The sequence below is a fragment of the Octopus sinensis genome, linkage group LG6 (assembly GCF_006345805.1).
Source record: "Octopus sinensis linkage group LG6, ASM634580v1, whole genome shotgun sequence".
NCBI classification, from domain to species: Eukaryota; Metazoa; Mollusca; class Cephalopoda; order Octopoda; family Octopodidae; genus Octopus; species Octopus sinensis.
Window position 1 is genome coordinate 18,969,894 of NC_043002.1, and position 27,305 is coordinate 18,997,198.

At 38.5% G+C, this 27,305-nt stretch overlaps 2 protein-coding genes across 5 annotated transcripts; both read left to right on the top strand.

Annotated features, from left to right (window-relative positions):
* Positions 1–1,596: 1,596 nt before the first annotated feature.
* On the top strand, positions 1,597–7,544 carry LOC115213046 (zinc finger protein 2-like). Its single transcript, XM_029781950.2, has 2 exons — positions 1,597–1,888; positions 6,151–7,544. Exon 2 carries the CDS (start codon positions 6,397–6,399, stop codon positions 7,531–7,533), a length of 1,137 nt encoding a protein of 378 aa, XP_029637810.1. The 5' UTR covers positions 1,597–1,888; positions 6,151–6,396; the 3' UTR covers positions 7,534–7,544.
* A 9,451-nt stretch (positions 7,545–16,995) lies between these two features.
* LOC115213363 (zinc finger protein 62 homolog) lies at positions 16,996–23,896 on the top strand. Of its 4 annotated transcripts, none has more exons than XM_036503665.1 (3): positions 16,996–17,405; positions 21,439–23,373; positions 23,595–23,896. In XM_036503665.1, exon 2 carries the CDS (start codon positions 21,794–21,796, stop codon positions 23,330–23,332), a length of 1,539 nt encoding a protein of 512 aa, XP_036359558.1. In that variant the 5' UTR covers positions 16,996–17,405; positions 21,439–21,793; the 3' UTR covers positions 23,333–23,373; positions 23,595–23,896. The 4 variants fall into 4 exon arrangements, with proteins under 4 accessions (XP_036359558.1, XP_029638164.1, XP_036359556.1 ...); XM_029782304.2 differs by having other exon boundaries at positions 21,439–23,367; positions 23,589–23,895; XM_036503663.1 differs by lacking the exon at positions 16,996–17,405 and adding an exon at positions 17,412–17,657 and having other exon boundaries at positions 21,439–23,367; positions 23,589–23,895.
* Positions 23,897–27,305: the final 3,409 nt, after the last annotated feature.

Sequence of the window (27,305 nt, forward strand, 5' to 3'; positions counted from 1 at the left end):
TTACTTCTATAATAATAATTTTCGATTCCCAGACCGGGCGTTGTGAGTGTTTATTGAGCGAAAACACCTAAAGCTCCACGAGGCTCCAGCAGGGATGGTGGTGATCCCTGCTGTACTCTTTCATCCCAACTTTCTCTCACTCTTACTTCCTGTTTCTGTTGTACCTGTATTTCAAAGGGCCGGCCTTGTCACTCTCTGTGTCACGCTGAATATCCCCGAGAACTACGTTAAGGGTACACGTGTCTGTGGAGTGCTCAGCCACTTACACGTTAATTTCACGAGCAGGCTGTTCCGTTGATCGGATCAACCGGAACCCTCGTCGTCGTAACCGACGGAGTGCTTCCCATAATAATAATGAAATTATTGTGTATAGTGCTCAGGTGCACTACAACTCATCAAAGGTGCATGTATAGTACATAGAATTATGTACAAATGCCAGGAAAGGGAACAGTGTATGAGTCATGATATACACGTGTGCATGCGTATGGAAGGGGAGATATCAGGTGTAGTGTTAGCGAATTTCAGGAAGCATGGAGGTTTTAAAGGAAGAAATGTCTCGGCAGGTAACAATTGATGCAGGTTAGTTTGTTCCATGCTTCAGCAACTCTGCAAACACATTACAATGATTATTTAGAAAACATTATTAGCATCGGTTCTCCCCAACTTTCTTGCCCTGTGCCTATGTTTGAAGCCATTATTATTTAGGGTGGTGGATTGACAGAATTTCTTTCTGAGTTCAAATCTCACCGAGATGAATTTTGTCTTACAGCCTTTCGGAGTCGATAAAATGAGTACCAGTCAAGTACTGGCTCCCCACCACCTCTTCCAAAATTGCTGGCCTAAATAAGAAACAATAATTACTAATTAGGCGAGAAAGATATACCATAATATACATCTGGAAGATCCTAGAAGGACTTGTCCCAAACTTTGGCATCGAGAGTTACACAAATGCCAGAACTGGGCGCCACTGCATAGTGCCAAGGCGAGGCCCACAGCTCTTCAATATCCTCCCGAAGAACCTAAGAGACCTGCATGGGGTCGATGCAGATGTCTTTAAAATGAAACTGGATCTCTTCTTGTCAGGTATCCCAGATGAACCAACTTCACGGCAGGAGGTGCAGATTAGGGCAGCTGCATCGAACTCTCTCATGCACCAAATGGCAATTGCTAAAAAGCAATCGTGAAGTAGAATCATGTAGCAACACCAAATGGCGGTGCCCCAGCATGGCCACAGCTTGTGAGCTGAAACTAGATAAATAAAAAAAAAAATTTTTTTTATTATTTTCGCAAATTTTATTTCTATGTGCCTTTTTCTTTTCTTTTCTTTTTTTTTTTCTGATCGGCCTCAATTGAGCGGACCCATGATCAAAGTCATTTGTGATCATTTTGATCTTCTATCCATTGTACGAATACTATATCAACAGTTTCATTATCCAATGCAGTCTACCTTCGTACCTTTACCAGCGGTGCGATATGATTTGTGTGAGACATTCTGGCTACTGTTTTTTTAACAAGTTGAACAAACATAGATGCTGGGCTGGAAAATGTAAATTATAATTTGCATTTATTTATCTTTTTTTGAAGATCGTAAATGTATCAGTTGTCTTAGTCGCAATTGAAATCTGTCAGTAAGTTAATTAACTGGCAATAAAGCTGTCAGTACCACCACCCTCCAACTCCATTCCCATCTCTGTATATAAGTGACTGACTGTGTGCAGTAGTCATTAGCTGCAGGAATGATCAGTCGACACCAACAATAAACAGTTTGAGCAGACGGATATCCCTAATAACGAAAATTAATGCAGCCCTAAAGAAGCTTGTACCGTATGCTGAAACTACCAACATATGAAATAGTAACTGTTTGTCGTAACAACTGATAAATTTCAAAGTAAGCACTTTTAACTGTAATGAATAGTTCAGTTGGGACATTAATGGGTGCTTGTTTCGATTGGTTTGGTCTGCACTTCCGCTCAGCCATAACGTGCTTTATTTTCTGATTTCGGTTTGTTTTGGGAGAAATAGAAGAATATATATGTAAATATCGATGGAGATAATGGATTTTTTAATAAAAGTGGATGTGTGTATATATTAGTAGCAACAGATAATATACACAGATAACAAAATATACGTAAATATTAACACAAATAGAGGTGGATATAAGTGAATATTGATGGAAATAGTATAAGATATGTAAATACTAGCGACGATATCAGATGTTTATGTTGTAACTGTTGGTAGAAATTGCGATGAAGGTGTATGTGATACGAAACCATTATTATTATTATTTCGGGGATGGTGTAAAGACAGAATCGTTTGACCTTTGGACATGTCTTGATATTTCTTCTGGCTTCAAATCCAGTTGAAGTCAACTTTGCTTTCATTCTTTCCGGGGCGATGAAATAAGTACGAATCAAGTACAGGGTCAATGTTAAAGACTAACACCCTCACTCAAATTTCAAGCCTTATACTCATGTTAGAAATAATTATCGTTCTAGTAAATAAAAGATTCCCTTGTTATTGCTCTTATTGTGTTTGCTTGCATAAAGATGTGTAACAAAGTACTTCGTTGTTGAGCTCTGGGACACGTCTTTTCTCTGTGAAATAAAATAATAGCAACAAGGCAGAAGTTTTCTTCAGTCATATCGCTTTGACGACATCTCGTAAGGTACAAGCACAAAGTGAACATCTGGAAAACAGCTAAATTTTCACCTGAACTACTAAGACCCGTTGTGCTTACTTTATTTTATCGGTATGTCTACACAAGTGTGCCCTCCCACCCATCGACTTTGTTTCCTCAATGGATATTTCTGGATGAAATTTTCTGCAAATACGCTTCAGTTGCTGAATTTTCCGATTATATCGGGATGTGATGTGAAATATTTTTTTTCTGTGAGTAGGGAGGGGGATTTCGGAAAATTCACACGTGTCAGCTTTGTTTCCTCATAACTTTAAGAAAAATTGGGTATCTTTTAATGAAATATTCAGCAGTTACCTTTCAGAATGTATAGATTATAATTATATCGGAATTTAATATGAACAAAAACAAAAAAGAAACAAAAAACTGTTGGACTTGCACACCTACATACTGACATACATCACATACATTTGCAAAATGAAACTTGACACTTAGAAAAGAATTATACCTCAGTATGTGCATGTATGCATGATGCGTGTTCGTTTTTCATTCTTCCTTTCTTTCTTACAAATTATATTCTGATATAATCTTAATCTACACTCTCTGAAAGGGATTTGTAGAAAATTTTCATAAAAATGTATTCATTTTTCCTGAAAGTTATAAGGAAACGAAGCTGACTTGTATGAGTTTTCGGAAACTTCTCTCCCCACGTGCGAATTTTTTAAATTTTTTTACTGCAAATTCCGATATAATCAGAATCTACACCATCTGAAGCGTATTTGTAGTAAATTTCATTTTAAAAATCTACATCATTCTGGAAGTTATGAGGAAACAAAGTTGGTGGGAGAGGAGGGCACACTTACTTTAAGGCATGCCTTTCTACCTTTAGTCATCAGCCATATTGCAGATTGTACCAACCACAATATTATTGCCATAGTTACTCTTAGTCACACCTTCATTAAAGACTGAAACACAATCATTTGTAAATTCAAATTACATGACTCTATCACTAGTGCTGGTGTCACAAAGAAAGTGCCCATTGCACTCTGTAGAGTGCATTAGGAAGGCTGTTTTCGTTATTTGATATTGTATCAGTTTATTGATTTTAATTTGTGTTTGAGGAATGTTGGCAGTGTTTAGCTCTAAGTCACCTATGACCAATAGGCATTTCAGCTGTGTCAGTCCCTCACCTATCTCTTCTTCAAAGGGAATTCACCTACAGAAACCATGACGAGGCAAGACATGTTCACCAACCCATCTAGGAGGGCAGTAAATCTTTATAAGAACTTTCTGACATCCTGTACCAACTCATGCCAACACGGAAAACAGATGTAAAATGATGATGAGTTCAGTGTGATCCTAGATGCATTTAAGTAACAATTGTGGTTGATTTGGTTGCTATTTCTAGTGGTCTTATACAAACTAACTCAGCTTGAAACGCATTATGGTGACTAACCTGTAGAGTGCACCACATTAAGGTGACTATTCTCTATTAGCTACCCCTGTATTATACTCAGTCATTGATTGCAATTTAAATTCCCAGTTCAACTACTTTCTTCTTCAATTTCAACTCCCGCTCGATGACCGCAGCAAGTTCTTAAAAAAAATTTATCTTACTATATTTTTTATTCGTTGTTAATACGTTTATTCATACACTGTTACGAAAATTTAACCTTTTTTAAGATACTTTCAAGCCTTCGCCATAACTTGATTTATCTTCCTATCTCTCTCTCTACAATATTTAACCGCAGGCTGCCTCAAGCCGTAATCCCATCTTTTTCCCATCTTTCAGTCATTGGCGGTGCGCCCGCCCCCCCACCCCCACCACCAATACCGTTGAACCCCCGCCCCCCCCCCACCCCCACCACCAATACCGTTGAACCCGCCCCCCCCCCCCCCACCAATACCGTTGAACCCGCCCCCCCACCCCCACCACCAATACCGTTGAACCCGCCCCCCCACCCCCACCACCAATACCGTTGAACCGCCCCCCCACCCCCACCACCAATACCGTTGAACCCGCCCCCCCACCCCCACCACCAATACCGTTGAACCCGCCCCCCCCCACCCCCACCACCAATACCGTTGAACACTGTTCTCACCCCCACCACCAATACCGTTGAACACTGTTCTCACCCCCACCACCAATACGTTGAACACTGTTCTCACCCCCACCACAATACCGTTGAACACTGTTCTCACCCCCCCCACCACCAATACCAGTATACCCCGTTCTCTCTATCTACACCGGATACACCTTACTCATCTACACTGGGTACGCCCTACTCCTCCTCCTCCTCCCACTACCACTTCTCCTCATATGCTTAAGACAAGCTGCTAGCGCCATAGCTCATCAACTGCCCACCGATCTTACGCTTCTCCTGACACTGCCTCAATCCGACCATCCCCTTTTAGTACCCTCCCGCCTCGTCACCTACCCATTCTAAGTACCCCCCACCCATTCTAAGTACCCCCTACCCATTCTAAATACCCCGGATCCCCAAGTACCCCGGATCCCCAAAATACCCCAGTCCCCAAAGTACCCCGGACCTCGTTGCCCCCGTGCCGCTGACACGTTAAAATGCTCGAATCCGATCGTGACGATGCCGGACCCTCCGGCCCCTGTGCAGGTGGCACGTAAAAGCACCCAATCCACTCACGGAGTGGTTGGCGTTAGGAAGGGCATCCAGCCGTAGAAACTCTGCCAGATTCAGACTGGAGCCTGGAGCGGCCCCTGGCTTCCCAGACCCGGTCAAACCGTCCAACCCGTGCTAGCGCGGAAAGCGGACGTTAAACGATGATGATGATGATGATGATGATTGATAAAAAAAAATGATCTGAAGATTTATATAAATACTAGCAGTATCGGGGGGCATTGCTCAGGTTTGTTTCAACCCTTTAGAATTGGAATTTTTGGAAAGTAAAAAAATTTGCATTATGTAGCTTGTTATTCTCTTTAAGTGAACATTTTTCTTGTTGAAATACACTGAAAAATGGTGACACAGCAGTCAAAAAATCGTAAAAAATAGGGATTTTCATAGAAAAAAAGCATCTTTTTTATGTAAATAATTTTTGGTCTTAACATGGTCCGATTTGAATTTTATCTTCTACGGAATGAAGAGCAAGCCTTCTTCTATCATACTCTTAATTTTGGTCAACTTGCGCCTCAGGGTCTTGGAGGAGATAGTGTTAGTTGAAGGCTACCAAACCTGCCACACACAGACAACTTCAGCTTTATATATATAGATTTCAGTATTCTAAATGAATTAGCACCAAAATCTTAGCTGTCTCTAAAACCATTATCAAAGTCTTTATGAATAGAATATGTTCCTAATAAATTACGCAGTTAATTTCTATAACAAAGCTAGTTAATTATTCTTATAGTTATGCTCTATGTTAGTCCACTCTTTTGCTTTATTTTGAAGTAAGCTCCAAGCACACAACATTATTTATCATTGATTATTTATTACAGTATTTTTAAGCACACACTTAAATTTTCTTTTCTTTAATTTCAGGCCTGGTATCTTGAAAAGTGGACTTTTACTAAAAGATGTTTAATTCAAGCATGTGGCATTCATCAGGTTCTTAAGTTATGTTATTTAGAGGACATTTTTTAAAATATGCTTTAGTCAATTCCATTATGAAATTTAGTAAAAAGATCCAAATTAAGAGGATTAAATAGTTTTGTATAAATGTGTTCCTAGAAAAGAAAGAAGATCTAGGCATTTACTGCTTGTGTTTCCTCTTATGAACATCTGTTGATGGAAAAAATGTTACACACACAGGCAAAATGTCACAGATGTGAAGTTTGTGGGAAAATATTATCTAACAATTTTAAATTATTGGCTCACAACCGTACTCATACGGGTGAGAAACCATACAGTTGTGAAACCTGTGGGAAAGCATTTTCACATTATGGCTCCTTTGTAGTACATAAACGTGTTCACACAGGAGAAAGACCATACCACTGTGAAATTTGTGGTAAAACATTTTCTTACATTGGTCACTTGACAAGACATAAACGGAGCCATACTGGAGAACGTCCATACGTTTGTACGGTTTGTGGGAAAACATTCCCCGATGTTACTCGTTTTTCAGATCATAAACGTATTCACACAGGGGAAAAGCCTTACCAATGTGAATTTTGTGGAAAAACATTTACTCTGAAAAACCAGCTAAAAGTTCATAAGCGAATTCATACGGGTGACAGACCTTACCATTGTGATGTTTGTGGGAGGTCATTTGCTCAGAACGCTCACTTGACCGGTCATAAACGTACTCACACAGGAGAAAAATCATTCCACTGTGAAATTTGTGGTAAATCCTTTACGCAAAATAGTAGCTTATCTGTTCATAAATATACTCACCTTGAAGAAAAACCATACAACTGTGATATTTGTGGGAAAGCCTTTTCTCATAATCGTTTGTTATCAAATCATGCACGTACCCACACAGAAGTTAAACGATACCAATGTGAAATCTGCGGGAAAGCCTTTCATCGAAAGAGTGCCCTTTCAGTTCATAAACGTAGTCACACAGGTGAGAAGCCATACAAATGTGCACTTTGTGAGAAAACATTTTCTCGAAGTGGGAGCCTTGCAGTTCATGTACGCATTCACACTGGTGAAAAGCCATACCATTGTGACTTGTGTGGCAAATTATTCTCTGGAAAGAGTAGTCTTTCAGATCATCTACATTTTCACTCCAGGAGAAAATCATACCACTGTGAAGTATGTGGCAAAACATTTTCTCAGGGTCGTACCTTAATTATTCATAAACGCATTCATACAGGAGTGAAGCCCTACCAATGTGATACTTGTGATAAAGGATTTTCTAAAAAATGTTATTTATTGCATCATAAGTGTATTCAGATTAAAAAAGAATCACAAATTTTGTGATTTTTGATTGATAAAAAACGTCACAGATTGGTTTATACTAGAGAGAGACTGTTATGTTTTGGAACTGTGAAACCAGTATTTTATTCCTGCTTAACTTAAAGTGAAAAGTCCTTCTTTATAAACTGTACCTTAATGAGAATTTGTTCTAAAAAAGATTCATTCCTCTGTGATAATTATCCCATAGCTGAGATCAGGAATATATTTCTGAGTGTGGGAATATAATAGCAATGTACTTTTTTAATTTTTAATCCAATAACATTAATAATATTTACTGTGCGATTTCTTTTTTATGTATTTGTTTTTTTACATTTCTTTTTTACAACTAAAACAAATTTCATAAAAGTTTTTAATTAATTAGCTTTGAAAATTTCTATGACATTTTCCTGTTGCAAATATATATTTCAGTATGAGATTGTTCTGAATTTAGCCCAGTTGTGACATAATAAGTTATTTTTAAACTAATGATTTCATCTGTTTCTTGGTTATTATGTTTTAAACTCTTAAAGGTGAGCTGAGCTGGCAGAATCATTAACTTTCTGGACAAAATACTCAGCAGCATTTCATATATCTTTACATTTTGAGTTCAAATTCTCCTGTGGTTGACTTTGCCTTTCATCCTTTTGGGGTCGATGAAAAAAGTACCAGTTGAGCACTGGGGTCGATGGCATCATCTAGCCCTCTCCCTAAAAATTCCAATATTTTACTAATGTTGATGTATCCCAAGGTTTGATGATGTGTCAAGCACACATTTTACGTTCTGTATAAATTCTTGTTACTTCTTACAGGACTATGTAGAGGACATGAGTTTTCATTTCATTGACAAAAATTCACTCACATCATGCTTCTTCTACCCCACTGACTTCTACTGCATACCTCAGCATGTCTACCCAATTTATTTATCTGCCTCTCTGTAATGACGGGGCTTCTCTGCAGTCACTCAACCTGTTAGAAATATCAGTCAAATCTTCCTACTGTCTTAAAAAGGGAAGAATATTAAAAACAGATGGTCATTGCTTGAATGTTTCCGATCATAGGTTTGCTCTATCAGTGCAGACCTGGGGCTAAGCAACAACTTTCATCATTCTTTTTGTGTTTTATCAACCAGATCTTACACTAACCACTTTGCACTTGAACTCTAAACCTTGATTCTCCTACAGATGTCCGCCTATAAAAATTCAAACTGGACATCAATCCCATTTTTCTTGGAGGTCATAAGAACAACAAAAGCGTTGCACTTCTTCTCTTGTCTAATTGGTATATAAATACAGAAATAAAAGGTTGCCAATTGAAATTGATCATTATTTTCTAGTGGTTGTAATCCCTCATGACTAGAGAAAATATTGTCACTTGGTGGGTATCTTTTCATATTATTTATAATGTGGAATACCATTGAATACCTATTTCTTTATTACCCACAAGGGGATAAACACAGAGGGGACAAACAAGGACAGACATAGGTATTAAGTCGATTACATCGACCCCAGTGCGTAACTGGTACTTAATTTATCGACCCCGAAAGGATGAAAGGCAAAGTCGACCTTGACGGAATTTGAACTCACAACGTAACGCAGACAAAATACCGCTAAGCATTTCGCCCGGCGTGCTAACGTTTCTGCCAGCTTGCCGCCTTTATTATAGACCATTGAATACCATCACATGTTGCTTGTTATAAGCACCAATGTGCTGCATGTTTTTATGTGGCACTGCATAATAGTTGTACCCTAATGAGGGGAATTGAAATCTGTACTTCAAGCTTCAAACACTTGTCTGATTTGCAGTACTGCTTAAGGAGACTAACTGCCCCTTCTCTGCCATATCTGCTTATAACTTGGTACATTGGGTCATTTGCTAGGTAGGTCTTTTCTCCATGGATATGGCACATTATTGATTGCTTGATACATGGTCATGTGAGAAGAGACAGTGCTGGTTTGGTAATGTGATGCTGACAGCTCCATAAAGAAGTGCTGATCTCTCAAAGTGGATGGAAGTCATGGGATGAAGAACTGAAGAAGCTGAACCTTTCAGGCAAGATGACAAAGGGCAGAGATAATGCGACAACATGAAAAAGTGCCTGTGTAGCAACGCGTGAAAGCATCCATGCAGCATCACATAAAAGCACGCAGCACAATCTGTAAAGTGGTTGGCATTAGGAAGGGCATCCAGCTGTAGAAACCATGCAAAATCAGACTTGTCTGGTGCCCCCCCCCACACACACACACACTCAGCTTGCCAGCTCTGGTCACACTGTTCAACCCATGCCAGCATAGACAACAGATGTTACATGATGATGAATATGTTTATTTGTTGGCAGTAAAATCCTTAGTCTATTGAGTTAGCATGAATTCAATATACACTGATCAAGCTCACCTTGACTAATAAACATTGACATGTTCTTCTTGATATATATTTATATAGTGTTGTATGGTAAGCAAAACTGATTACTTCTATGGAAAAAAGCTTTAATTTTAATTTTTTTATTTTGCTTTCAGTTTTGTTCTATTAGAAACTCAATATTAAATTCATTTAAGTTTTGTGGTAATACAGTGCTACCATAGCATTCTTACATAGTGTGCACCTAACTTTAATAAAATAAATAAATGTGCTCTTTTAAAGCTGAGCCAGGCTCATGGGCTCAGTTTCCCAGTTTCAATGGTGTATGTGTTCCCCAGCTGAATGGAATGCCAGTCCATCGCAGCATTACTCATTTTTGCCAGCTAAGTGGACTGGAGCAACGTTAAATGAAGTGTTTTGCTCAAGAACACAATGCGTCGCCTGGTCCAGGAATCGAAACCACAATCTTATGATTATGATGCTGACATCCTAACCACTAAGCCTTCGCCTAAAACTAATAAGCTTCTTTAAAATATTCAACAAATTATATATGAGCTCGCAGAATCATTAGCATGCCAGGTAAAGTGTTTAACAGTATTTCATTTGTCTTTATGTTCTGAGTTCAAATCTACTGATGTTGACTTGGCCTCCTTTCATCCTTTCAGGATCGATAAAATAAGTATCATTTGAGCACTGGAGGTGATGTATTTGATTTAGACCACCCCACCCACCGAGTTGCTGGCTTTGTGCCAGGGTTTGAAATCAGTATTATGAATTAAAAAGAAAAAAAACAATGACGATCAGTCTTTAAATGTGTTTCTTCATGGAAGCAAGATATCATTTGGACGAGGGGCCTCACAGAAGCAATGACAGGAGACTGAGACCTTTGGATATATGCTGTGATTGAGAAGACCCAGCAACTAAAGTGAGATCGCAGCCATGGCCGATGATATTGTTGCATGTCTGGCCCATTTAAAAGTACCCTTGATGCGTCGGGCAATATGATATGCTTGAGAAGATCTGTTGAATCAAGTAAAACCCAAATCATAGCTGTAGCAAGTGTCCCCTAACTGGCTCCTGTTCCAGTGGCAAGTAAAATGCATCATCTGAACTTAGTTGATGCTAGTGTCCCCTGACTGGCTCCCATGCCGGTGACATGTAAACAGCACCATCCAAATATGGTCGATGCCAGGTCTGCTTGACTGGCTCCCATGCCAGTGGCACATAAAAAGCCCCATCTGAATGTGATCAATGCCAGGTCTGCCTGACTGGGTCTTGTGCAGGTGGCACGTAAAAAGCACCCACTACTCTCTGAGTGGTTGGCATTAGGAAGGGCATCTAGCTGTAGAAACATTGCCAGATCAGATTGGAGCCTGGTGCAGCCACTGAGTTTCCAGACCTCAGTCAAACTGTCCAACCTATGCCTGCATGGAAAACAGGCGTTAAACGATGTTGATGATGATTAGTTAGTTTGGTCTGTTTTGATTAGTTATCACATACTGTATTCTTTTTCTCATGATTTGGTGTCTGAACCCAGTAATAGAATGTATAAATGCTGTGTAATATCAATAGATGTTATTTGAAGATCATAGATTCTACCAAAGCAACACTTATGTACAACAGCAGATAATTTTCTTTCCATTATATTACAATCTCAGAATGGAAAAATATATTCTCTGCTGGTCAATAAACCAATTTAGCTATGGTAAGCTTCCTTGACCTCAATAAAATAATACACATAATAAAAACTTACATTTGATATTGGATAAGGACACAAAAAAGGTTGATGTTACAGATTACTGAAATGAACAGAGCATTCCACATGCTATTGTTTTATGTATACGATGGTAGAATTGTTAGCATTCCAGACAAAATGCTTAGTTACATTTTTTTTCTGGCTTTATTTTCTGAGTTCAGAAACTTTGCCCTTCATCCTTTCAAGGAACAAGGAAGGGAAGCTAGTTAAGTGCCACTTCTTTGACAGTGTTGTCGTTGGACCCTAATTCAGCAGACCTATAATTCAAAAGCATCCTAGTTGAAATCAGCCTTCTTTTTTTTTCTTTTTTTTTCTTCTCAGGCATAGTTTATTTTCGACTATGTTATTTAACCTTTTACTATTTAAATTAGCCATATCTGGCCAAAAAACTGACCAGATCCCAGCTCTCATACCTACTCTACACTGTCATTAAAATATATATAATCAAGTGATTATAATATTGAAGCTATGGGATTATACCTGATAAAGTCAAAACAATGTGAAGAAATAAGCAATACATTTGACAAAGAAATAGAATGCTAGAGTTAGTGTATCCTTCCATTTCTTTTTAAAGCTGGTGGATTTGTTTGAGAGAAATTTAATTGCTATCTCTAGCTTATTGCCTCATTCCAAAACAGTTATACATGACTTTCCAACCACATGGTTTTGGGTTCAGTCTCACTCTATGGCACCTTGGACATGTGTCTTCTTGTGAGTGATTTGGTTGACAGAAACTGAAAGAAGCCTGATGTGTGATAGTTGTGTCAGCTATTCAAGTGGTGTACTTTATTTTCACTCATCTCTGCAAATATATCCAGTCATATCTGCTATGTCTCTCTCTCATTGATCGACCATATTTGTCTTGAGGGCTTGTGGGTGCTGCTGTTACATATAAAGTGCCTGTACTTGTGGAACATAAAAACACCCAGGCATTCCATACAAGGTACCAAGTGTAAGCTATGGACACACAAGAGATGCAGTGGAATAACAGGAAGATTTTCAGAGAAAGTTGTGTTTGTATGTGGAAGAGGCACAGGTACAGGCATGGCTCTGTGGCAAGAAGCTTGCTTCCCAACCATATAATTCTGGGTTCAGTCCCACTGTGTGGCACCTTGGGCAAGTGTTTTGTACTATAGCCCCAGGCCAACCAAAGCCTTGTAAGTGGATTTGGTAGACAGAAACTGAAAGAAGCCTGTTGTATATATATCTATGTGTGTCTTTGTACCCCCACTATCACTTGACAACCGATGCTGGTGTGTTTATGTCTCTGTAATTTAGCAGTTTGGCAAAAGAGACCAATGGAATAAGTATGGGGTTTACAAAGAATAAGTCCAGGAGTCAATTTCTTCAACTAAAACCCTTTAAGGTGGAGCTCCAGCATGGCCACAGTCAAATTACTGAAGCAAGTAAAAGAGTAAAAAAGAAGCCATAAAAACTATAGATACTTAGGAAATTGATTTTCTCAAATGCTCCAGAAGCTCTTTAGAAGTAGTAGATAATTTCTGCTACCAAGGGGACCTAATTAGCAATGGTGAAGGATGTACCAAAAGTGTAATTGCCAGAATAAGAATAGGATGGAGGAGAGTTCAATAAAGGCAACAATGCAATGGAAAGTGCAAAGAATATTCATGCAGTATATGGAGATTGGACAATAAGCATAAGCCAATGTCAATGGTGGTTCCAGAAATTCCGAACCAGAAACTACAGCCTAAAAGATGAGCCTCGTCCCGGAAGATCTGTAGGGCTCGACAAGGACATCCTGCAAATCCTGGCGGAACGAAATCGCATCGTAACTGTTGAAGAACTAGCAGAGAAGCTTGGATTTGGTCATTCAACCATTCATTGACTCCTGCATGCCATCGGAAAAGTCAGCAAATTGGGTAAATGGGTTCCCCACAAACTTTCCAAGTCTAATTGCGTGCAGAGAGTGAATGTGTGCTCTTCTTTGCTGTCACATTTTACAAATGAACCCTTTTTTTGGACCAAATAGTGACTGGTGGTGAGAAATAGGTTCTCTGTAAAAATGTCAAGCACTGAAGACTGGGTAGGAGAAGGAGAAACACCAGTACCCCAGGCTAAAGAAGGTCTTCAGCCATGTAAGGTGTTGTTATCTGGTGGGATATGAAAGGCTTAGTCCACTTTGAACTTTTAAACCCAAACCAAATGATAACAAAGGAGAGCGGCTTAAGTCAGGGCTAGAAGAAAAACAACCGTCTTTGGTTTCAAGATGAAAGGTGCTCTTCCATCAGGATAATGCTCAGCAACGTACAGCAAGGATGACATTCCAAAGGCTGGAGCAGTTTGAATAGGAAATGATGCCCCACCCACCATATTCGCTGGACACTGCCCCATCTGATTATCATTTATTCCAGTTTTCAAAATCACTTGGACAGAAAAAATATATGAGGTCAGAACAGTACTGGAGGAGTATTTTTCATGGCGAACAAGTGAATTTTCGGAGAGGGTTCCGTGCAAGTCTACCAGATAGATGAAAGAGCATTGTAGAAAATGAATGAATATATTTTAGATCAGTAGTTCCCAACCTTTTTTATGCCCTGCACCCCTAAAAACTTTTAATGTTCTTGCTCTCCTTAAAGTAATAATTTATATAAGAATAAAAGTGCCCAGGGCAATTGCCCTCTTTGACCCCCTATAAATCCTGCCCTGCTCGCACCCCCTAGTTGGGAAACCTTGTTTTAGATTAAAAAAGAACTTAGTTTATCTTAATTTTGTAAAATAATAGAAGTATAAAAAACGCATTATTTATGGGATGACCCAATACCTCTGTTGGCAACCAAAGATATCTCTCTCTGAGTGAAAGAAAGATTGTGTTTTGTCTGTGTAAGAACAGCAATGTTACATGGTAGTGGGACATGGGTCCTGAATGGAGGAATGAAGCTAGTATGCTTTACTGAAAGTGCAATGTCAGTGTACGTGTGCAAGAGCCCTTATGTACTGAAAGAAAAATTAGGCATAACAGGAATTAGATGTATTGTGCAAGAGAGAAGACTGTTGTTCTGATTTGGCCATGTGATGCATATGTATGTGGACAGTTGCATAAAGAAGTATTGATCACTAAAAGTGGATGGAAATCATGAAAGAGAGAGACCCAGGAAGACATGGGACAAAATACTGAGGGTTGATCTCAAGACACTGAGCCTTATGAAGGAGATGACAAAAGACCAAGATATCTGGTACCTTGCTGTACTCAAGAGACCCATCCACCACAGTAGAATTGATATCTTAAACCATCTTAGTAAATGCCTGTGTGAGGAGCTCTGCCCTCTGAACCATTTCCCTCCACCTTTCATCCTTTAACACCCATCACCTCTCTATCACCAGAGAACAGAATAGGCACATACTACATACCCCTCTTTTCTTAGGTACCTTCTTCCCCACCTCAAACCACTTCTGTTTCCCATTATCTTCACCTGCTTACTGTATCCACCAATAACCTTCTTTCAATGCCTTCACTCCCCTCTGTTCTTCATCATTAACACCTTGCTTATCTGCTATCACCTTCAACGATCTCAGAGACCTACTGCAAACCCCATCTCTGAGCCTCCCCTATATTTCACGCCATCATTTGCCAGTTACCTTTACCCTGCCCACCCAACCAGTTCAAACTTCTGTATCACCCTACTTATTCTCACCATCCTTGATGCCCCTCATTTCTGCCACTATCTCTCTCACTATTGCTCTCTTTATCTCATTCTCCAACCCACCGTCCTTTTTTTCGACTGGAGTATTCATGTATCAGCTCTACAGCAGGACACCTACCCCTGTCCCTCCATACCTCTTATCTCTCAACTGACACAAAGCCACACACCCCTCACTACTCCTCCCAGCTGAGGTGGCACTGTCAGTGCTGGTGCACGTAAAAGTACCCAGGTCACTGTATAAAGTGTTCAGCGTTAGGAAGAGCATCTTGCTGTAGACACCATGCCGAAACAGATAATGGAGCCAGTGTAGTCTCCTACCTTACCAGCTCCTGTCAAATTGTCCAGCTCATGCCAGCCCGGAAAAAGGACGTTAAATGATGATGATATATTTGTTCTTCGCGTCACTGTTATGACTAGCTCCCCAGGACCTGCACTATAAATCGGTTCTCTGGAATCATTCCCCACCACACCAGCTTATGTCTTTCATGCAAAATTCTTTAAACAATATAACAATGTAAATACATGTTTAAAGAAAAAGAAGTTCGACTGTAAAACATTCCGAATAAAACATTTCGGCGCTAATCCAGTTTCCACCTTTTGCCTTTCATTTAATGATTTCACTTTTCACTCCTGAACTTTTTCTCTGCATGGTCTCTCGACTTACGAAGAGGAATGATTAATCTTTCTGAAATTATGCTCTCCAGTTCTTTAAAAAAAAGAACACATTGTAAGTACCTTTTATTCAAAAATAAAAGACGAGGTGGTCAAAAAGCAGGGTACTTTGTTAATGTTTACATTAACTCTCGGTTACGAAAAAAAATGTGTAATAGGTGTAAAAAAAAATGCGTATTAAACGAATATGAAGACAAAAAATTTGCGCTAACGAACCGGGGCGTAGGGAGAGGAATTTCGGAAAATTCACACGATTCGATTTTTACCCTCTTAACTTTTAAGGAAAACGGGTATCTTTTAATGAATACCTTTCAAACGGCATAGATTACGATTATAAAGAAATGTGTGAGGAAAATGTTTTTCCGAGGGAGTGGGGAGACGACCTTCGAAAGGAAGAAATTCATAAATTACTTTTTTGCTTGAGTGTAATGGAAATAAGTTCGAAAAAAATTTCTTAGATTCATTTATTTTTCATTTAATAGAAAAAGGTTTTTAAAAAGATCCCAACGGTGGAGGTGTGCTAAAAACAACAGCTAAATCGCCCTTAACTTTTTTTTCCGTTGTAAGATCATATTCAACGCCGTTTCTCTCACTATGATGCATGGGGTCTTTTAAAACTCTTTTCTATTACTAAATGAATCTAAAAAATTTTTTTCAAACTTTTTCCATAACACTCAAGCAAAAAAATTATTTTTCTCTTCGAAAGTCTTCTCCCCACCCCCTCGGAAAAAAATTTCCCTACAAATTTCTTTATAATCGTAATCTATGCCGTTTGGAAGGTATTTGTATAAAATTTCATTAAAAGATACCCATTTTCCTCAAAGTTATGAGGGAAAAAATAAGATCTTGTGAATTTTCCGAAAGTACCCACCCCACCCTCATCCCGGTTCGTAAGCGCAAATTTTTGTTTTAGTATTCATTTAACACATTTTTTTACACCCATCACACTTTTTTTTTGTTTTGTTTTGTTTTCGTGACCGGGAGTTAAAGTAAACATTAACCGAGTACTTGTAACTATTCGATCAGGGCTGATCCAGAACTGAACAACAAAGCGTAACGAAGTTATATGTTTTTGTAAAAACAATAGCGAAGTAACAAGTGATTATATGTATCTTACAATCTCATAATATTTTAAAAACAAACAATCATGATCAAACAAATCGACACTACAAATGCCTTGATCATTGTGCTTTGTTCCTTTGCAATCATTTCCCCGAAATGTTTTTCTTTGTGTTTGTTTACAGAACATAAACACGCCGTGCGTTAAAAGTGAAAGTGTTGAACGAAAAACGAAAGTGATCCAGCGACGATTTTTCGTCTGCGTTATAAGCACTTCCGGTTCGATAATTACAACTAGATTTTCCTCATCGAAGCTGAATAATTCTAATTGAATAGACAGATAAGTAAATCCGATTCGACCGTGACCATCACGTCTTTTTTTTTTTTTAGAGGTATGTAGAATCACATTATCCAATATGCCTTTCTTTATTGAAAATAGGGAGTCAACTGAAGGAATTAAGGTGTTAGGTTGAGCAACCGGCTAGTGGCTACTTCGTCAAATCATTTCTCTCAATACAGTTTTATTCGGCTGATTACATCCAAGCCAACACGATCGAGTTGTCATATGATCAAAAGCGTTCCAACCAGGACCTTCTCTATTTTAAAAGTGTAGAACTAAATTGTCTAATATCTTTATGAAAAAGGTAAGGCGTGATTCAAGGGAGATTTCTAGTAGGTTGACCGACCCTTTGAGGTTTCCTCATTATCCCATTGGTAAAACATGACAGCGATGACGACTCTCTGTCATTTCCAAGAAACATAAACTGTCAGAAGTCCCCAAAAATGTTTCTGTAAAATTAGTAAAGTTTGAAAATTGGTTCAATTCTAACATTATCTGTGAATTTGATCTGTACATCCAGTTACTACCACAACACGCCGCCTTTGAATTTTGGTTTTAGTTGTGTAATGTATTAATTAAAAGGTTGAAGGGATATTCAACTGTGCAAAAATAGATTGCAGTTTTGTTTATTGTTGATGTTTACCAACAAGATCGCACATTTTAGGGGAGGGTACAGTTGCTTACATGGACTTCAGTACTTGAATTGCTCTTGATTTTATTGGGCATAACTACACAAGCGTGCCTCACTCCTGACTTTGTTTCCTTGTAAAATGGATATATATTTTAATGAAATTTTCCACAAAAAACGTTTCAGGGGTGTAGATTACAATTACGTCGTTGTGAAAATGTTTTATTTATTACTAGCAGTATCGCCCGGCGTTGCTCGAGTTTGTAAGGGAAATAACTATATAAGCATTTTTAGAGAGTTATAGCCAAAATATAGCAAAAATGCATTAAAAATGGGAAAAAAAATTATGGTAAATTTTTTTTAAATCGTTGACTCATCGTAGACATTTTTAGAGAGTTACTTCCCTTATATAATAGCGAAAAAATGCATTAAAATGGAAAAAAAATTATGGTAAATTTTTTTTTTAATCGTAGACTCATCGTAGACGCGCGCTAATACCCAGAAGGGCTCGATATGAATCACGACTATAAGATACCCCGTTTTGGTTAAACTGCACCGCAAAATGTGGGAGTAGTTAGGAATCTAAATCGTAGGAGACAGGCACACAACCTCTCTTTTATATATAAAGATTTTTTTCCGGAGACAGATGAGAGGAGTTTCGCATAATTCACACGTCTCGGCTGTTTCCTTATTCGTTTTCATGGTGTAGATTACAGTTATGTTGAAAAAAATGTTTACTTTCGGGGACTATTCCACCCTGGCATTTGTAAAATCATCATCATTTAGCGTCCGTTTTCCATGCTAGCATGGGTTGGACGGTTTAACTGGGGTCTGTGAAGCCGGAAGGCTTCATCAGGCCCAGTCAGATTTGTCAGTGTTTCTACAGCTGGATGCCCTTCCTAACGCCAACCACTCCGCGAGTGTAGTGGGTGTTTTTTACGTGCCACCTGCACAGGTGCCAGACAGAGCTGGCACAACGGCCACGAACGGATGGTGCTTTTACGTGTCACCGGCACGGGGCCAGACAGAGCTGGCAAACGGTCACGAACGGATGGTGCTTTTACGTGTCACCGGCACGGGGGCCAGCCGAGGCTGGCAACGAACACGAACGGATGGAGCTTTTACGTGCCACCGACACGGGGCCAGAGAGAGCTGGCAAACGGCCACGAACGGACGGTGCTTTTACGTGTCACCGGCACGGGGGCCAGCCGAGGCTGGCAACGGACACGAACGGATGGTGCTTTTATGTGCCACCGACACGGGGCCAGACAGAGCTGGCAAACGGCCACGAACGGATGGTGCTTTTACGTGTCACCGGCACGGGGGCCAGCCGAGGCTGGCAACGAACACGAGCGGATGGTGCTTTTACGTGCCACCGACACGGGGCCAGACAGAGCTGGCAAACAGCCATGAACGGACGGTGCTTTTACGTGTCACCGGCACGGGGGCCAGCCGAGGCTGGCAACGAACACGTACGGATGGCGCTTTTACGTGCCACCGACACGGGGGCCAGACAGAGCTGGCAAACGGCCACGAGCGAATGGTGCTTTTACGTATCACCGACACGGGTACCAGACGAGGCTGGCAGCGGACACAGATATATGATTTGATTTTGATTGTTCTCACTGGTTTTGCCGGGTCTTCTCACGCACAGCATACTTCCAGAGGTCTCGGTCTCTGGTCATTTCCTTGGTGAGACCTAGAGTTCGAAGGTCGTGCTTCACCACCTCGACCCAGGTTTTCCTGGGTCTACCTCTTCCACAGGTCCCCTCAACTGCCAGGGTGTGGCACTTTTTCACACACCTATCTTCGTCCATTCTCGCCACATGACCATACCAGCGCAATCGTCTCTCTTGCACACATCTGATGCCTCTTAGGTCCAACTTTTCTCTCAAAGTACTTACACTCTGTCGACTATGAACACTGACATTACACATCCAACGGAGCATACTAGCTTCATTTCTTGCGAGCTTACGTAAATCCTCAGCAGTCACAGCCCAAGTTTCACTACCATGTAGCATGGCTGTACGTACACATGCATCATACAGTCTGCCTTTTACTTTGAGCGAGAGGCCTTTTGTCACCAGTAGGGGTAAGAGCTCTCTAAACTTTGCCCAGGCTATTCTTACTCTAGCAGTTATACTTTCAGCACACCCGCCCCCACTACTGACTTGGTCACCTAGGTAGCGGAAGCTATCAACTACTTCTAGTTTTTCTCCCTGAAACGTAATAGAAGTTGGTCTCTGCATATTTTCAGAGTTTATTGCTCCTGAGCATCTGCCACAGATAAAAACTATTTTCCTAGTTAGTCTTCCTTTGACATTACTACATCTCTTATGTGTCCATAGCTTACATTTGGTGCATCTTATAGAGTGAATATTCTTTTTAAAAACTGACATTTTTTCTGGCCAATGCTAATTCATCTCTGATAAGTGGTGGGTGCTGTAAAATTGGTAACTGGAGCAAAATGAATAACTTCTGATTCTCTCCTCATCTGTTTGAAACCGTTACATTACAAGTATTCCATCATTTTGGGGGAATAAAATTTGGCCATCATAGTTGTTTGAAATGTAGCTGACAGGTAAGTTTTTTGGGGTTTTTTCCAAGAAACTTTCCCCCAATCCGATTGTAATTGAGGTGGGGATGCGTGAAATATCTGCCTTCGTAGCTTTTTCCACAGTAAATTCCTACATAATCGTAATCTACTGCATTGGAAACCTATTTGCAGAAAATTTTATTTTAAAATACTGTTATTCCACTGTATAAACATCCTGTTGATAGTTTCATAAGTGCAACTGTCACATTGAACAATAGGGTCATATGTGGAAATTATAGCCCAAAATTATTGGAATAGTTATGTGCCAAAGAGAGAAGATATTGAATTCTTGTGAAAGAATCTTCATTGAAGTGGTTCCTTTTGCTAATGTTTTGTCTGCATTGAATTAAATTTTTCTGTTAACGTTTGGAGGAAGGGGTTTTGTCAAAGGCCTTTTTCGAGACCACTAAGATTCATGTGATTAATGTACTGTTTAACTGTTGCAAGTCAACAACTTGAGGGAAGATATGTACAGGGTGGGAATCCCAGAGAGTCGAAGTTCTAAAGAAGAAGGATTGGAAAAAGAGTTTTGTTGATCATCATTGAAGCAAAACTAAATATAATAAAAGAGATGGTTGTTTTCATATTTTATGTATATTACCATTTCTAATTATATAGCTTATGATGAGCTAACAAAGGATCCTCTATGTAATTATTTACCTTGCTAGAAATAGCAGATAAATCTCTCTCAAACCACAAATTTCAGGAAAGACACAGATAATGCAATTCTGGATTTAAGAAGAAAAAAAACACAGTAAGACTGGGTAGTTTCAGCTAAAGGGACAAGGGTTGATCTTGTGTTGAAAAACATCAACAATGTATCATGAGTCATAAACTATGATTTGTTTTCTTTCATTTCAGACTAACCATGTTGAAGAATGGATTTCTTCCTGACGATATCATAATTCATAACGTGACATTTATCAGCTAATCTAATGGTAACAATGTAATATGAGATATGTTTTCTTTAATAAGTTGTGACTAGACTGACGTTAGTAAAAAGTCATTTTCTCACAAATATATCGCAATTGAAACAGACCACTTCATGACAACATATCAGATCAGTAGAATATATTACTGTGATAATATTTTAAATTTGATTTCAACTGATTCAGTGAAAGAAAATGCATTTCTTTGTGATGGTTGAAAACAGGTTTTCATTTTATTGTAGATGTTTTTATGGAAAATAGTAGAATATATTGTCTATTAAGGCATTATGGGTCAGACAATGTTGGAAACAGAAGCAAAACCTTACAGTTGTCATATTTGTGGAAGATCTTTTTCTAAAAATTCTAATCTAACTGCTCATAAACGTACTCATACAGGAGAGAAGCCATACCATTGTGAATTCTGTGGTAAATCTTTTTCCCGTAATAGTGCAGCAACTTATCATAAACGTATTCACACTGGAGAACAACCATACCACTGTGAAATATGTGGCAAAGGATTTTCTTTTAACAGCAAGTTACTGCTTCATATACGTAGTCACACTGGTGAAAGACCATTCCATTGTGAAACTTGTGGGAAATCCTTTTCATGTAATAATAAATTATCATGTCACAAACGTATTCATACAGGAGAAAAACCTTATCAATGTAAAACCTGTGGGAAAGCATTTTCCCACAGTGGTCATCTATTAATTCATCAAAGAACTCATACGGGGGAAAAGCCATATGATTGTGAAATATGTGGGAAAGCTTTTACTAGTAGCAGTAGTTTAGGGGATCATAAACGTGTGCATACAGGAGAGAAACCATACCAGTGTGAGATCTGTGGGAAAGAGTTTTCATTCAATAGACATTTAAAAAATCACAGATTTAGTCACACTGGAACACCATATCCTTGTGAATTCTGTGGAAAGACATTTTCTTTGAAAAGCCAGTTATCACTTCATGAAAGGAGCCACTCAGGAAGCGGATCATACTCCTGTGAAATTTGTGGGAAATCATTCTTGTTAAAAGGTAGATTAAATTTTCATAAAATTATTCACACGGGGAATAAACCATTTGAGTGTGAAATTTGTGGGAAAGCCTTTTCACAAAAGTCTCACTTAAAAGATCACAAACTCACTCATACTGAAAGAACATTCCACTGTGAAATTTGTCTGAGAGTGTTTTCTCGTAAAGTACATTTATTAAACCATAAACACACTCACTCTGATGAAAAGCCGTACAAATGTGAATTTTGTGGGAAAGCATTTTCTCAAAGCCGTTATGTATCCCGGCATGTACGTACTCATACAGGAGATAACCCCTACCGTTGTGACATTTGTGGTAAGGTATTTACTTATAGTACACTTTTGTCTGATCATAAGCGGTCTCACACTGGAGAAAGACCATACCAATGCTTAACATGCGGGAAAGCTTTTTCTCGTAGCAGTAACTTATCGAATCATAAGTGGACTCATACAACAGAAACACCATTCCAGTGTGAAACTTGTGGGAAAACATTTTGTTCTAAAAGGAGATTAACTGACCATAAATGGACTCACACTGGGGAAAAACTGTACCGCTGTGAAACTTGTGGAAAAGCATTTTCTCGCAATAGTAATCTAACTCGTCATAAAAGTATTCATACAGGAGAAAAAATATACCAATGTGAATTTTGCGAGAAATTATATTATAAAAAGGAGAATTTAACAGAACATAGACGTACCCACACAGGAGAAAAACCATTCCAATGCGTAATTTGTGGGAAAGCATTTTCCAGAAACAGAAGCTTGTCAAATCATTATCTTATTCACAAAGGACAATGACCATAATATTATGACATTTGTCAAAATGTGATCTTGTTTAACCCTTTAGCGTTCAGATTAATTTGTCAAAAGTAATCCTTATTTATTCACATTTAAAAAAATTTATCTGATATTTTGTACCTTCAAGATAGGAAAGATGTAATTGCTTATTTTTGGAGTGACATTGCAGGGTAGGTGTGAGATGCATGTTCTGGCCAGTTTGAGCATAAAATGTGTAGAATATTTGGGCCGGATACAGCCGGTTTAAACGCTAAAGGGTTAAATGTTAAGTAGTCATGCAACATTAGTTCACAAATAAAATGTAACTTAGAAAATTATGGAATATTTTTTGAAAATTAACTTTTACAAACTTTTAATTAAATATATTGAGACAGAAGAGTCTTTATTACTGTGATGTTTGTTGTAAAACCTTGACTAGTATATAACATTTCACCATCTCTAATTGTTTAAATGTATATTCAATGCTCAGAACATTAAAAACGTTTATATTTAAATATGCTGTGAAGGTAAAATAATATTAATTGATGACTAACATTTGTTTTGTCATTTTCTCAGCAAGTACAAGACACAGCTTCTGCCATGTTTTTATCTTATTTCGTTTCCTCATTAAGTGAATGTCAAAGAATTGCTTTACAATTTTTTTTTTTCAGGAAAAAGGAATTCTTAAAAATTTCAAATAATAATGAAATACTGCATTTTGTGATAATTAGTAAAATGGTGGAAAACATTTTTAAATCACAGAAATCCAAGAAGTTAAGTAGGAATAAATATCTGGTGGAAGAAAAATATTGCCAGTCAGTGACTAATATTTTATTTCATCTTGGTATAATGTTGGCTTCAATTTTTGGCACAAGACTGACAATTTTGTGGGAGAGGGGTAAGTTGAATACATCAACCCAGTGCTCAGCTGGTACTTATTTTATCAACCCCAAAAGGCTGAAAAGCAAAGTCAACCATAGCAGCATTTGAACTTGGTACATAAAGATGGATGAAAGGCTGCTAAGCATTTTGCACAGCATGCTGTTCTGCCAGCTTGCCACTTCTCATCTTGACATAATATTAGTAATTTAATAAGCTGCCACTAGGTTATAGGACTAAGGTTAGACTATCAATAATTTCTTCAACAACAGGCGCAGGAGTGGCTGTGTGGTAAGTAGCTTGCTTACCAACCACATGGTTCTGGGTTCAGTCCCACTGCGTGGCACCTTGGGCAAGTGTCTTCTACTATAGCCTCGGGCTGACCAAAACCTTGTGAGTGGATTTGGTAGACGGAAACTGAAAGAAGCCCGTTGTATATATATATATATGTATGTGTGTGTATATATTCATGTGTCTGTGTTTGTCCCCCCCAACATTGCTTGACAACCGATGCTGGTGTGTTTATATCCCCATAACTAAGTGGTTCGGCTAAAGAGCCCGATAGAATAAGTACTAGGCTTACAAAGAATAAGTCCTGAGGTCGATTTGCTCGACTAAAGGCGGTGCTCCAGCATGGCCGCAGTCAAATGACTGAAACAAGTAAAAGAATAGAACAGACAATTCTTGAATTTTCTTAGTAAAAAGCTTAATCACATAAAGAGTGAGATATTTCTACAGATGATGAGCAATTGTGGAAGTAAATGTTTTAATGAAATTTCATCAGCTTCTAGAACTACCTAATTATTTTACTGGGTATGGTTCTCTAACTTGAACAAGATCAAATTCCGCTGAGGTCGACTTTGCCTTTCATCCTTTTGAGGTCGATAAATTAAGTACCAGTTACACACTGGGGTCGATCTAATCGACTTAATCCCTTTGTTTGTCCCCTCTATGTTTAGCCCCTTGCGGGCAATAAAGAAATAAGATTGTTTTGTTGTTCTACTGCTTTGTATTAGAGATCAAGGAAGATGTTGGTGCTTACAAACATGGTCATAAGAAAAATTACTTTTTATGAAGTGTTACAGGTCCCTAACTGCTTTGTATGTTTCTGTCTCAAACTGCTGATTATAAGGTTTGATATTACTCATATTAAAGTCTTAGCCTTTAATATATAATTTGTTCAACAGAGTTAGAGAGTTACTTCTTATTGCAAGCATTGAACCAAAATAGAAATACCTGACTAAATGGAACATCAGTAGAATTACTTAATCTTTGAAGGCCAAGTGGGTGGCAACATTGAAGTAAGCTAGGTACATATTTACTATGTGAGACATTAGTAGAATTACCTAATCTATGGTAATAAAGTACATGACATGGTCATGTACTTCATTATGTAAGAGACAAAATACTTTTAGAGATAGAATAGTAGTAAAAAAAACCCATTTGATTACAAATTTGAGAAGAGACATTTAATAGTGGTACTCCTTTGTGATAAAGGATGGTCCTGGTTCCATCAGTGCAGCCTGTTACCCTTTTCTGTTGAAAGTCGATGCTTATAATGTCTAATATCAGCTCCGTTTTTTTCAATGTATTGAAGTTATATGACCCTATAATCCGGAAGTATAGTAACTGTAACTGTGTGAGCTTCATTAATATATCAATGTATGTGTGAAATGTATACTCCTCCTTTCAGTCTCAGAGAACATTAGAATAAAAATTGACTTGGAGCATAATGGCCTAACCAGCTCAAACTAACATGAAAGAAATTAAAAAATGGTTATGATGTTGATAGTATATTTGCCAAAACTAACATCAATACAGTAGTGCCAGCTGTATGAAACAATACTTGAGTAATAAAGAATAAATTTTAATTCATTAGAATTACTGTTGTAATGAGAGGTAAACATAATGTCAATGATGAATGTTAAACACATCTGCTCAATGCAAAGGGACAATACCTCCAAAATTTATAATAATAACTGGATTTAAGAGTCTGACATACGTATCCACTCACACAAGCATACACACTACTTTTTTTTTTGCCTTTTACCCTTTACTTGTTTCAGTCATAAGACTGGCTATGCTGGGGTACCACACTGAAGAAATTTTAATCAAATTAATTGATCCCAGTACATTTCTTTTTAAAGCCTGGTATTTATTCTATCAGTTTATTTTGTTGAAAACCTAAGTTACAGGAATGTAAACACACCATCAAGTGGTAGTGGGACAAACACACATTTACAACAGGTTTCTTTCAGTTTCCATCCATCAAATCCAGCGACAAGGTTTTGGTTAGCCTGAGGTTATAGTACAAGATACATGTCCAAGTTACCATAAAGTGAGACTGAACATGGAACCCTGTGGTTGGAAAGCAAACTTCTTGCCACACTTGCACCTATAATTTGTAATTAAATAGTTGATTTCACTCTCCTTAGCATTCTGTCTGCCAGTATGGTATTCTGTGTGTGTGTGTGTGTGTGTGTGCATATATATCATCATCATTTAACGTCCATTTTCCATGCTGGCATGGGTTAGAAAGTTTAGCTAGAGCTAGTGAGCTGCACCAGATTCCAGTCATGTGTTTTGACTCAGTTTCTACAGCTGGATGTCTTTTCTAACGCTAACCATTTTACAGAGTGTATTAGATGGTTTTTTTTACATGGCACCAGCATGAGTGCTTTTCTATGTAGTACTAACAAGTGGCTTGTAAAACAAAAACCCCTTCAGCTAGGAGATTGTTTAGGGTATCAACTCTGCTGTGGTGGATAGGTCTTCTTGAGTACAGCAAGGTTCCAGATATCTCAGTTTTCTGTAATCTTTATAAGGCTCCTGTGTCTTTAGACCAGCCATTAGCACTTCATCCCATGTCTTCCTGGGAAACTGATTTTCTCAAATGCCCAAGAAGCTCTTTAGAAATAGTGGATAATTTCCACAACCTAGCAGTGGGGAGGATGTATGGGAAGTGTGATTACTAGAATAATAAGATGGAGAAAATTCAGAGAGCTTTTACCTCTATTGGCAACCAAAGGTCTCTCTCTTTAAGTGAAAGGAAGATTGTATAATGCATGCATACAAACAGCAGTGTTACATGGTAGTGAGATGGGCTTGAATGCAG

Coding starts and splice junctions, on each gene's coding strand:
- LOC115213363 (XM_036503665.1), top strand. CDS start 21,794: ATGGGTCAGACAATGTTGGAAACAGAAGCAAAACCTTACAGTTGTCAT.
- LOC115213046 (XM_029781950.2), top strand. CDS start 6,397: ATGGAAAAAATGTTACACACACAGGCAAAATGTCACAGATGTGAAGTT.